The 13,316-nt window shown below is 43.1% G+C and overlaps 1 protein-coding gene across 1 annotated transcript in view; it reads right to left on the minus strand.

Annotated features, from left to right (window-relative positions):
* Trdmt1 (tRNA aspartic acid methyltransferase 1) overlaps positions 1-4,665 on the minus strand; it is a 37,473-nt gene extending 32,808 nt beyond the window's left edge. The window contains exon 1 of the mRNA XM_048367769.1: positions 4,550-4,665. Coding sequence (XP_048223726.1) covers positions 4,550-4,613 — 64 coding nt within the window. The 5' untranslated portion in view covers positions 4,614-4,665. The remainder of the gene's footprint in view (positions 1-4,549) is intronic.
* Positions 4,666-13,316: the final 8,651 nt, after the last annotated feature.

The following is a 13,316-nucleotide window of genomic DNA, read 5'->3' on the forward strand; positions in this document are numbered from 1 at the left end:
TGAACCCAGGGCCTCAAGTATACGAGGCAAGCACTCTTGCCACTAGGCCATATTCCCAGCCCCACCACTGCATTCTTGATAAGATCCATACTCCTTAGCACAGTCTCGTCCCTGTGCGCTTGTCCAGCTTCCCCTCTTGCCATGGTACCCTGTGCTCGTCCAATTTGCAAGCAACACACACACACACACACACACACACACACACACACACACACACACACACACACTTTTCCTTCAGAGAGCGCCAAGCTACATGGAGCATCTGGTTTGTCACATTTCTCAGTCCTACCTACTCGATATGGTATCAAGACTCATCCCAACCTGACACTATCTCTTGTATTCTTGATTATTATTATTGGTCCCTGGGGACTGACTCACTTGGCTCCGACATAACCTCTTCTACCAAGGCCTCCTACTTCTGCAGGCCCGGTTCACACTCTAGCTCACATTTTCCCAAGGGCATCACCTCTCTTGCTAGACTAAACTATCTGACAGAGCCAGGCCAAGCCAAAGGCATCTAGGGACTCCCTGCACTTAAATACAAGTGTTAACTGGTGCAGACAGGGACAAAGTAAGGGCCTCTTGACTAGACAAATAAGTAAGAATGAGTGAATTATTACATCTAAGTTCAGCTCTTTAATTCCAAATTCAATTTCTGATTGATTCTGTTCCTAGGAACACCATTTGTTAGAAAAAGAAAGTTTAGTAAGCCTATACTTATGTGTTCATGAATATCTACTGAAAAGTTTGCCTTGAAGTAGACTGTTGACATGAGGTCAAACTTTACCTTGAAGACCTCTACAGTGCAGCTCCCAGGCTGGCCTATGACAATTAATTATCTTACAAACTTCTTAGATATAGTACTATTGTGCTATTGTCAGGCAGTCAGTACAAAAGGGGTACTGTAATAAATATTTACTGACTCCTACATGTACTTTTGCTTGGTTTGTTTTTTTCAAGACAAGGTTTCTCTATGGAGCCTCAGTTCCTCACCTTCCTCATTTGCTGAGATGACAGGCCATGACAGCCATGCCCTGCAGAATGTACCACTTTCATAATTAGTACAGCGGCAACAGACAAAGGAACTTAATACTTCTTAGGGTTATGATCCTGAGAAAAACCAAAATGAAAATAAGTATAAGATATAGACAGGTTTGGATACATTTTCAAAAGTGTACCAGTTAGGGTAGACATAAACACACACACACACACACACACACACACACACACACACATGGCAGTAAGCAAATCACTGCATTATTTAATTGAACCAACTTAACAATTGTCAAAAAATATTCCAAGTAACTAGAATATGGCTATAGTTCCCACGTTGTAAGCTACCTATTCTATATACATATAGAATTTAAAAGATATAAATTAAACAATCAACAAGTAACACAAATACATGTGATATAGCCAACTAATTACATTACGAGGAGAGCACTTTACCACTAGGACATATTCCCAGCCCTACTAATTACATCACTCTATAATGTTTCTGGCTAATGCTTTCTCATAATCTGTAAGATGAAAATGTTTTATATAAAACATGCCCAGACACTCATTGAGAAGTGACCCAGATACTCACTGAAAACTGCACGAAAAAGATTTGTTACAAAAATATAATTATGTTATCAAAGAAATCTACAAAATCAACCTAAAAATATCCTACCTAAATGTGACCTGCCATTCAGAGCCTTCTTTGCTTTACTATCAACCTTTCCTGAAAGCTTATACTTGCCTTATTATGGACTGGAAGTTTCAAGTCTTATCCTACAAAATGCTTTAAGTTTTGCTACAGGCATATCCTTTTTGTTTTGTTTTGCCAGTCCTGGGGCTTGAACTCAGTGCCTGAGCACTGTCCCCGGCTTCTTGAACCACAGTGCCACTTCCGGCTTTTTTTATATATGTGGTGCTGATGAATTGAACCCAGGGCTTCATGTATACAAGGTGAGTACTTCACTAATAGGCCATACTCCTAGCCCCCACGCACCTCATTTTTTGTTTAAGTTACATTATACAATTTCTTACTAGGCCAGCTGCATACATATGCTCTGCTGTGGCCTCCTTCCTCATCTTCCCTTTCCAGTCTCCTTGCAACCATACAATTATCTACCAATCTTTTTCTACTGAGCCAAGCCATGTAGTATCAATGTTAGGCATTAATATTGTATTTTTATCAAGACATCTATATAGTTACTGCAACAATGCAATAGCACATTACCTAAATTTCTAAGTTTCTAAGGATGAAAAATTTGGGGTGGTACTTTCTAGGCAAGTGCTCAAACCATAGGCACCCCCCCCACCATATTTCACTTTATTTTTTCAGGTAGGGTTTCATGGTTTTTGCCCAGGGGCCAGCTTCAGACTGCTACCCTCCTATTTATATTTTCCTTTACAGCTAAAATTAGAGACTGAACCACCACAGCTAGCTTATTGATTGAGATAGGGTCTTGCTAACTTGTGTGGCTGGCCTCAAACCAAAATTCTTCTATACTCTCTACCTCCCAAGAAATTAGGATTACAGGCATGAGTGATCATTCCTGGGCTCACAATGAAAACTTTTGAGATATTAAAATGTTCATTTTGTCTGAGTAAATCTATCGTGTGAAAGAAATTAAATGTACTTGTGCTCAAGATTAGCACTCTACCACTTGAGCCACAGTGCCACTTGGGGCCTTTTCTGTTTAATGTGGTGCTAAGGAATCCAACCTGGGGTTTTGTGCATGCTAGGCAAGCACTCTACCACTAAGCCACATTCCCAGCCCAAATGTACTTTTTAAAAAATAACCACTTGAATTCACTGCTGTTCAATTCTTTAGATACTGTCACTATCTTACACTGTCAACCTCTCATTACCCTTGACACTAAAAAGAGAAACTGGAAGGTTTCAATTTTCTGGTTGTCATGGTAATTTAATCATAAATGTGTAAACATATACGCTCAAAGTTTGTCCTTGTATCCCCCTTGTATCCCAAGTGTCTAGCTTGGCACGGAATAAGAGGAACTCACTCAATAAATATTTTTTCCTATGTTCACTTTTTTTTATTACTATTAAGCAGCTATACAAAGAGGTTACAATTCCATAAGTCAGGTTATGAATACAATGCCTTGTGGTCAATGCCATCCATTTCTTTATTCTCCACCATTTTTCTCCTCCCCTCCCTACCCTCAAATTGCTAGCTTATGTTTTACATAGTGTACATTGAATATATTGCCTACACTTGCTCACCGTTCCTCTTTCCACTCATGTGCCCCTCCTACCCCTTTTTCCTCCTTCCAAATCAGTCTGTACTTCCTGGCATTCATTTTCATAAACAGTCCATTCGTTGTTTAGAGGAGTTATGCCTCCCTCTAAGTATATCATTCTTTAGTCAGTTTGTTTGTGTCTAAATTCATTGGGCTCTGTATATGATTTTGTGAATATTTATATTTTAGATCTAGCTTCACACATTTGAGAGAACACATGGCCTTTGTCTCTCCTGAGCCTGGCTTATCTCACTTGGCATGATTTGTTCTAGGTCTATCAGTTTCCCTGAAAATGACATATTCTTTGTTAACTTTCTTTTTGGCCTGCTCCTGAGTCTGAGCACTGTCCCTGGCTTCTTTTTGCTCAAGGCTAGCACTCTACCACTTGAACCACAGCGCCACTTCTGGCTTTTTCTATTTAATGCGGTACTGAAGAATCCAAACCAGGGCTTCATGCATGCTAGGCAAGCACTCTACCCTACCAATAAGCCACATTGCCAGCCCTCAATAAACATTGTTCAATCAGCATCACCGAGTGAATCTTTTCCTACCAACTTAACAATAAAGAAATTAAAGGCTAAAAAATAACAGAGATCGTAATAATATTTTCAGAGCCTACAAGTGTAGCAAGCACTAATAGGCACTTTCTGACTTTGGTCCTGTCAGTAGAATATCTTTCTGAGGGCACAGTTTCACAGCATAAAAGCAGGAAACAGGTTCGCCAGGAAGGAGCCCAAGGTCGGACTGTTGCAGCTATCCTTGGCCTCACATTTGAACCCGGGACCCTGACACCTGACTGCAGAGGACAGTGATGTTTCTTTGCACAGACTGACCCGGGTGTTCCCCACAGCCCTGTTCGCCGGTACAGGCCAACTCTCACCTAGAATTGCATTTATCATCCTATCCCGCCCGCCTGCCCACACCCCCTCCCGCGCGCGGGCGGAGCCCAGGCGCCCCAGCTTCGGGGGAGGCAGACGGCACCTTCGAAAGGGGAAAGCGGGGTGGGGAGGCCCGGCACCGGGCCAGGAGCTCCCCCCTCCCTCCACCTTTGTCCGGGCCACTTGGGTCACACTCCACCGGCCCACAAACCCCGTCCCTCAGCCCACCCAGGCGACGACGTTAACAGGGGGAACTCCCTCCATCCATCCACCCAACGCCCAGGCCCGGAGCCGCCGCCCCGGGGGGTTTCCATGACAACCGAGCCCCGCCCCCGCCCCTCCCTCCGCCTCCCTCCCAGGCGTCCGGGCTGGGCTTCGAGCGGGCGGAGCTGAGCTCGGCCAGCCGCCGGGTCGACTCTCACCTCTCAGCGCGTGGTGCAGGCCGCCGACGCCGCTGTACAGCTCCAGGACCCGCAGGGGCTCCATGCCCGCGCCGCCGCCGCCGCCCGGGAGCTAGGCCTCTCGGCGGGCAGTCCGTCGTTCCCCTCACTCACTTCCGCGCCGCTCCCGTGGCCCGGTGGTTCCGCCGCTTTTCGGTTCCGCCCCGGGTCCCCGTGCTGCAGCTGGGGCTCTGGGCTCCTCAGGGCGCCGCGGGGGCCGAGGGCCGGGATCTGGCCGGGGTCAGCAAGGGGACGCAGGGCAGAACCTAAGCAGGGCCCCCGGCTGAATAGCTGCGCCCCCGCCCCCAAGAGCCCGATTCACGCTCCACCTCCCCTGTCTGGGGTTTTCTGAGGCCTGGGGGGGGGGGGGGGGGAGGGGCACTGTCCTTTGACTTCAAAGGGGATTACTGATCACAATGCAGAAGGGGGAAAAAATAAATCTTTTTTCTTTTAGGCGAGTGGCTTTGTGGATCCTTGGGAAGTGTGAACGGATCAAGCGTTCCTCCCACTGATCTTGAGCTCACACTGGGTGCTTAGGGGTGTGATGGAGAGAAATCCCACTGGCTTCTTCCTAAGAGAAAGGGCTGGGAAGGTGGCTTAGCGGTAGAGTGCTTGCCTAGCATGCCTGAAGCCCTGGGTTCAATTCCTCAGTACCACATAAACAGAAAAAGCCGGAAGTGGCGCTGTGGCTCAAGTGGTAGAGTGCTATTAGCCTTGAGCAAAAAGAAGCCAGGGACAGTGCTCAGGCCGTGAGTTCAAGCCCCAGGACTGGCAAAAAAAAAAAAGTCTAAAAAGTCCCAGAACTTCCAGATACTCAGAGTAGAGCCCTGAGTGGGAGGTCTTTGTGTAATTATGCTTGCTGTCATCGTCAATAGGCTCAAATCACCTTCAGCACAGATGATATGCTGTTAGTAGCACACAGGGGCTCCTAGAATTAGTGTCCAGTGACCAAATTGTTAGAAATGCCATTGAAAACTAAAATAAGATAGGAATACTTGCACTGTGAAGATGGTGGGGTTTTTGTTTGTTTTGTTTTGCAGCCAAGTGAAAAAGATTTTTCTAACATAGGAAAATGGGAGAAGCAAAAGTCTGTTAGGATGCCACTAACGAAAAGTGTAGGCAGCTAGGCAAGAGAGTTTATCACTACTGCTGTGACTGTTACTGCTCTGTGGGGCTTGGATAAAGCTCTATGGTGTTAGTGGGAATTTGGATGCCTGGTTATCTCCTTTATATGTGTGTGGATCCTGTTGACTGGCTGGCTGTTTCTTGGACCACAGTTCACATTTTCTGATGGTGGACCATCCTGGGGGTCTTCACATCTGTATTTCATCTGGCCCAAAATGCAGCCATGACTCATTTTGTTTCATTTGGCCAATTTCACCGCTTGCTTCACCTCTGCTTTCCACATGGCCCTTGGTATCTCTGTGTGCATATCTCCTTAAAGGGGGCCTCCTCTACATCCAACATCCCCCACATAGACATTGCTAGGACAATACAACGAATCCTGATTTCAATGGGATGATTAGTTCACCTTCTTGTAACTCCTTCAAGCTGGGAAGGGTTGTAGAGATGTCCCTGCCTATGTACATGTTGTTTTGGCAGAGTGTTGTAGCCCTTGATATTTCTCTATCTGACTTATCTCTAAATAGGGTCACCACCATCCTTCTTTTGCTCAATACTGCTACCAGTTAATTCTTTTTTTTTTTTTTTTTTTTTTTTTGCCTGTCCTGGGCTTGGACTCAGGGCCTGAGCACTGTCCCTGGCTTCTTTTTGCTCAAGGCTTGCACTCTGCCTCTTGAGCCATGGCGCCACTTCTAGCCGTTTTCTATATATGTGGTGCTGGGGAATTGAACCCAGGGCTTCATATATATGAGGCAAGCACTCTTGCCACTAGGCCATATTCCCAGCCAACCAGTGAATTCTTTTTTTTTTTTTTTTTGCCAGTCCTGGGCCTTGGACTCAGGGCCTGAGCACTGTCCCTGGCTTCTTCCCGCTCAAGGCTAGCACTCTGCCACTTGAGCCACAGCGCCGCTTCTGGCCATTTTCTGTATATGTGGTGCTGGGGAATCGAACCTAGGGCCTCGTGTATCCGAGGCAGGCACTCTTGCCACTAGGCTATATCCCCAGCCCCCAGTGAATTCTTGTTAAGAGGAATTTAGGGGTTCTGCTTATAATAAAAATTACTGATCTACCAGAAACTTTGATGTTAACAAGTATAAAGTACAGTATCTGAATTATAGAACTGACGTATGTATTCCGTGTGGTTTGTGAATTAACTTTTAAAAATAGCATTTATGACTCAGGCATTCAATGTTCTGTTTTTATTGGTCACTTAGTTCAGATGAGAAGAGGTCTTTCTTTTTTCTTTTTTCTTTTTTTTTTCTTTTTTTTTTGCCAGTCCTAGGGCTCGAACTCAGGGCTTGGGCACTGCCCCTGAGTTTCTTTTACTCAAGCTTAGCACTCTACCACTTGAGCCACAGCGCCACATCCAGCTTTTTCTGTTTATGTGGTACTGAGGAATTGAACCCAGGGCTTCATGCATTCTAGGAAAGCATTCCATCTCTAAGCCCCATTCCTAGCCCAGGAAGAGATCTTATGTTAGAAAAATACCAGAGAACTAAGTTCAGCCTCGGCATTGTAAGTAACCTGTTGTGTGACTGAAATGGGCTATTTCCTCATCTGTAAAATAAAGAGGAAGGAAAAGAGAGAAACATTGCTGAGTGCTTTGTAGTTCCACCATTACAGGGCTGATTCATGCAAGAAAAAGTATGCTTTGACTTGGCTCTCTGCCAATTTTCTGTTTAAATCAAAATATGTATAAAAATATATGAATACACTCAATCCAGTTTAGGGAACACATATACACACTAATAAATGCATAATTCATGAAAGAAATTTCTAATATTTATTTCATAACACCAGTATCATAAGTAATATAGATACATAAAGTATACAAGTAGCTATAAAGTCCTAGTGATTTATATATAGTCGGCAACCACTATATTAAATAACTCTACAGTTTGTTCAGCATTAGTGGTATAAATCAAAATAAGCCTAAGGATCTTATTCTATGAGGGAAAGACAGTAGATACACTTGTGGTGGCAGAGCGGATGAAAATACCAGCCTCCTGAGACAAGAGCTAAATTAAGCTAAACAGAGGCTGATTACAAATTGTTCATTCTGATGCTTTAAGATCTTCTGATGGGACCTCAAATATACTTTTCTCTCCTAACTTTTGTTCTCCTCTTTTTTTTTTGGCGGGGGGGGGGGGGGGAGGATGTGTCAGTCCTGAGGCTTGAACTCAGGGTCTGGGGACTGCTTCCATGCTTTTTTATTCAAGGGTGGTTCTCTACCACTTGAGCCACAGATCCACTTCTGTCTTTGGTTGTAGCTAACTGGAGATAAGGAGTCTCGAGGAGTTTCCTATCCAGGTTGTCTTTGAACTTCAATCCTCAGGTCTCAGCCTCCTGAGTAACTAGCATTACAGGTGTGTGTGAGTCACTGATATCTGGCTTCTTTCTTTTTTTTTTTTTTTTGCCAGTCCTGGGGCTTGAACTCAGAGCTTGAGCACTGTCCCTGGCTTCTTTTTGCTCCAGGCTAGCATTCTACCACTTGAGCCACAGCACGGATTCTGGCTTTTTCTATATATGTGGTGCTGAGGAATAGAACCCAGAGCTTCATGTATATGAGGCGAGCACTTTACCACTAGGCCATATTCCCAGCCCCCTGGCTTTGTTTCTTGAACCTGGCTTTCTTGAGCTCTTCTATTAAGTGACCTGCTCAGCCTTCCCCAAACACACTTCGACTCTGTCTGCTTATTCTCCTTTAAGTCTTCCTCGAAATATGTTCTTCAAGTGGAGTCTTCCTGCTAGACTCCTTGCTTCATTTCAAATCCTTTGTCTCCCTCATTTACTGAGATACAGATAGCCCATTCCTAAAGTTAAATACTTTCTATTCCTTCTAGTTCAGTTTTCACTGCATGTGAACCACATCTCTCTTTATGCAACACTTGACATTTCCTGCCTAAAGCTTATCACATTGCAGTCATTTTAGAATGGAAACTTGCTGGGTGCTAAAGCCTTCTAGCTACTCAGGAGGCTGAAACCTAGAGGATCACCTTTAGAAGCCAACCTGGGGGAAAAACGTCAAGACTGTTTGCAATTAACTAACCAGCAGAAGAACAGGGCTGTAGGAGAGTCCTGAGTTCAATAATACAAAGAAGAAAATAAAGGAAAGGAAAGAAAGAGAGAAGGAAGGAAGGAAGGAAGGAAGGAAGGAAGGAAGGAAGGAAGGAAGGAAGGAAGGAAGGAAGGAAGGAAGGAAGGACAGGAGGCAGGGAGGCAGAAAGGGAGGGAGGGAGGGAGGGAGGGAGGGAGGGAGGGAAGAGAAGGAAAGAAAGGAAACTTTCTTCTGAATCATAAATATTTCCAAGAAGTAAACTCCTTCAGAAAAATATATACACACTCACTGTCTTCCAGGCCCTTCAAGTCTATACTAGACATTACTATAAATTGTTTGACCTAGAGGGAGAATAGGGAGGGATGGTTAGTCCTGCCACAATAAGGAATAGCTGAGGAGAAAGGCAAAGTGAGCTGATAGAGAAAGAAAGAAAATCATTATATTTTAATTTTCTTTCCAAATGGAATGTCAAATACTTCTCGAAGAAAAAAATGGGGCTGGGAACAGGGCCTAGTGGCAAGAGTGCTTGCCTCCTATATATGAAGGCCTAGGTTCAATTCCCCAGCACCACATATATAGAAAACGGTCAGAAGTGGCTCTGTGGCTGAAATGGCAGAGTGCTAGCCTTGAGCAAAAAGAGAAGCCAGGGACAGTGCTCAGGCCTGAGTCCAAGGCCCAGGACTGGCAAAAAATAAATAAATAAATAAATTTGATCACATAATTTTCCAAAAGTTATTCTCAGTGACATTCAGTATTATTTACATTCTAATTAGAGAATCTCAATACGGTTTTGGGGGGGGGGGTTATTATTATTATTATTTTTTAACAAATGAACATTGCTGGCACCAGTGGCTCTCACCTGTAATCCTAGCTACTCAGGAGGCTGAGATCTGAGATTTGAGGCAGGAAAGTTCATGAAACTCTTACCTCCAATTAATCACCAAAAGCCAGAAGGCAATGCATAAACAATGTCAGAAATAATTAAGGGCACATGAAATGGCAAGAAGTGTATTAGACTAATAATTACAGGTTCTGGTTGACAGAAGGATTTATTATATAACTTAGACTCTAACACAACTTCTTCCTTTTCTGCTTGAGAATGTCTCATAAAACCTAAAGTCTAGGAAATGCTTACAGTACTTTTGGCAATCTTCATTGAGTTTCCATGATCCAGGCCAGTTTCTCCTCACCAGCTCAATGTGATTTGGAGTCCTACCTACAGGCTCACCCACAAAGAAAGAATTCCCTGCTCTGCCAGTATCCATAACAGAAAATCTATTTCCTGGGTTAGGCAGGAAGAGAATGGTCTTTATGAATTGCATAGAAAATAAGAATGTCATGACACGGAATAAATTGAAAACAAAATATACTCGGGATATGAAATTATACTGAGAAGAATTTGGAGTTGGAACAGTCCCCAAAGCTCATCTGCCACTCAGGGGCTCTCACATATTTAAGAAGGCCCTCCACTGCCAGGCTATGGTGGTTCATGCCTGTAATCCAAACTACTCAGGAGGCTGAGGTCTGAGGATGGCAGTTCAAAGCCAGCCCAGGCAGGAAAATAAAAGGATCACTGTCCACTCATCCTCTTGCAAACAAAAACAAAACACCATGAAGCCAGGTGCCACTAGCTCACGCCTGTAATCCTAGCTACTCATGAGGCTAAAATATGAGGATCATGGTTGGAAGCCAGCCCAGGCAGGAAAGTCCAGAAGACTCTTATCTCCAATAAACTATTCAGTAAACGCTGGAAGTGGTGCTGTGGCTCAAGTGGTAGAGCACTAGCCTTGAGCACAAAGAAGCTGTGAGAGAGTGCCCAGACCTCTCTAGTTCAAGCCCAGGACCAGCAAAAACAAAAACCAAACAAAAATCATGAGCTCTTAGCTGAAAAGTAAAAAACTGCAGAATAAAGAACTGGAAGAATGGCTCAGAATTCATCTAAGAAGCACCAGGCTTTATGCTGAAACCTCAAAGAGTAGAGTTACAGTGGTCACTGGCCAAATCTGAGGATTTACATTTAAATTAATTTAGTTAACATAAAAATTTAGCTCACTGGACATATAAAAAATGCTCAGTAGCCCCACGTGGTTAGTGCCTACCCTATCACTCAGTACAGATACAGAATACTTTGATCATCATTGAAGATTCCATTTGGCTGACCTGTTCTAAAATGATAGCGAGACCATTCCTTATAGGAACAGGATCAAGATATCCATTAATTACTAAATAGTCACATACTGAACCCATTTAATATGTATCCAAAAATATGGAGTAGAAGGAACTGCAACAAAAGCAAGAATTGTAGCAAAGCATGACTTCTTTTCTCTTTCTCTAGTATCCTGTTACTTCATTGATAGACAGTCACACAAGAAATGAAACAGAAGTTAGAAATGGGCTCCATGGGCAGGACGACAAACTTCGCAGCAAAAAAGGACAGGCAGAAAATTGGGCTTCCTGCTGTCTTTAGAAAGTAATACTTTTTTTTTTTTTTACTGAAAAGCATATTCTAGCAACTTCAAACTATGAATATTATAATCTCATCCCATTCAAGTTTTTAAGTTAAAGTTAAGAGGAACATTCATTATAGTTTCTGCTGGAAAAGGAAATCATAGAAAGTTGTAATTTGTCTGACAATGTGTGGTCATTTGGAAATATTGACAGTGATTTGACTCTGTTGTTATTTCTGAAAGTTTTCTTGAGAAATATTTTGCCGAAACTTTAAAGATTATGATTTCGTTAAATTAAAAGTAGGAGAATTCTCTCTTTAAAGCCACTTTTACAAGCTCCCAGAAAATTAGAGCTAGATGGAAACTTAAATACTATTTGGTGCAGTGTTTCTGGAACTATTTTTAGAGAGAGAGACTATCTTTCAAACTAGTTCTCATTTAGAATCAGTGAAGAGCGAGAGGGAGGGAGGGAGGGAGGGAGAGAGAGAGGAGAGAGAGAAATAGATGAGGTGCGTGTGTACAGCACACACACACACATATATACACTCATACTGTGTTAACTGTTAATTGTGGTGGTAGTGGGCATGGACCAATGTTCTATCAACTCCACTCCCCTTATCCAGTTGCATGTGGGATCTCTAAATAACCCCGGAAGACCAAGATTACAAACCAATGATTCGATCCCACCTCAGTTTTAAAGGTAAAGACACGGAGATACCGAAAGCTGGCATAGGTCATGCACTGGTAACTCATACCTGCAATCCTAGCTACCCAGGAGGCTGAGATCTATGGACTGAAGTTCAAAGCCAACCTGGGTAGGAAAGTCCATGAGATTCATATCTCCAATTAATCACACACACACACACACACACACACACACACACACACACACACACACAGAGCTGGCATATCTTAACTGGTTCCACAACTAAGGGAAGTGCAGCTCAGACTCCCTGAGAGGCCTTTCCATAGGTGCCTACACCAAAACAGTAGAAGATATACTAAATCAGCTCAGTTTCCCCAAGCCTTCACAAGGAAGCAAAGCCAGGGATCTAAACTGATAGAGAACTAGCCTGAGAACTGGCTAGTCTGAGCACAGAGGACAGCTTTGGCAGGCAGTGAAGACAGCCTCAACCAACATAGCAATGTGTATCACTGCTAGATGTCAGAGTTGACATTGCTTCATAGAACAGAAACTATCATGGAACAGAAACTAGCAGAGACTAATTACTGACATTCATAGATTATCTTCCAGGTCATTCCAGTAGATCATTCAATACAGTGCAAGGAAAATGACCCTTGAAATCAGATGGGTTAATATAAATACTGCCTCTAGTATTCAATTCTCCTATGAAATATACAGTGCTTTCTAGCAAGAAAAACTGTCTATTCTTTCTATACACATACACACGAACACATTTACACAGATAAAAACTTTATATAGTTATATATAGATATATATTTATATAGTGTATATATAATATAATATGATATATATATATAGTAATGTGCCTAAGATAATAAGTACTGGTTTGCTTCCAGTGTACAAATATAGGGATTAGAGCCATGGCTCACTTGGTGGAGCATGAACCAATGAGTGGAAGTGTTAGGTACCGAGTTCAAGTCTCAGTCTAGGACTTTGAAACGTCAGCATACAGATTTACGAAGTTTCACTTCCAATCATTTATTGTATTCTCTAATGCTGATGAAAATAGCTAAGAAGTAACAAGAGATACCTTACTATATATATATGCACTCTATATAAGGAAAAACTTTGTATATGCGTTAAGTAATTGAAAGTAATTTCAGCCAGATGCCAAAGGCTCACACTTGCAATCCTAGTTATTCAGGAGGCTGAGATCTGAGGATATCAGGTCAAAGGCAGCCTGGGCAGGAAAGTCCTTAAGACTCTTATCTCCAATTAACCACCAAAAGGCTGGAAGTAAAGTTGTGGCTCAAGTAGAGCGCACTAGTCTTGAGCAAAAAAACAAAAAACAAAACCTCAAGGCAGCACCCAGGCCCCAAGTTCAAAGCCCAGGACCAGGACCAGGACATATGCACACACACACACACACACACACACACACACACACACACACACACACACAGATTTTTTATTTCA

This window comes from Perognathus longimembris, chromosome 18 (genome assembly GCF_023159225.1).
Source record: "Perognathus longimembris pacificus isolate PPM17 chromosome 18, ASM2315922v1, whole genome shotgun sequence".
Lineage (NCBI taxonomy): Eukaryota > Metazoa > Chordata > Mammalia > Rodentia > Heteromyidae > Perognathus > Perognathus longimembris.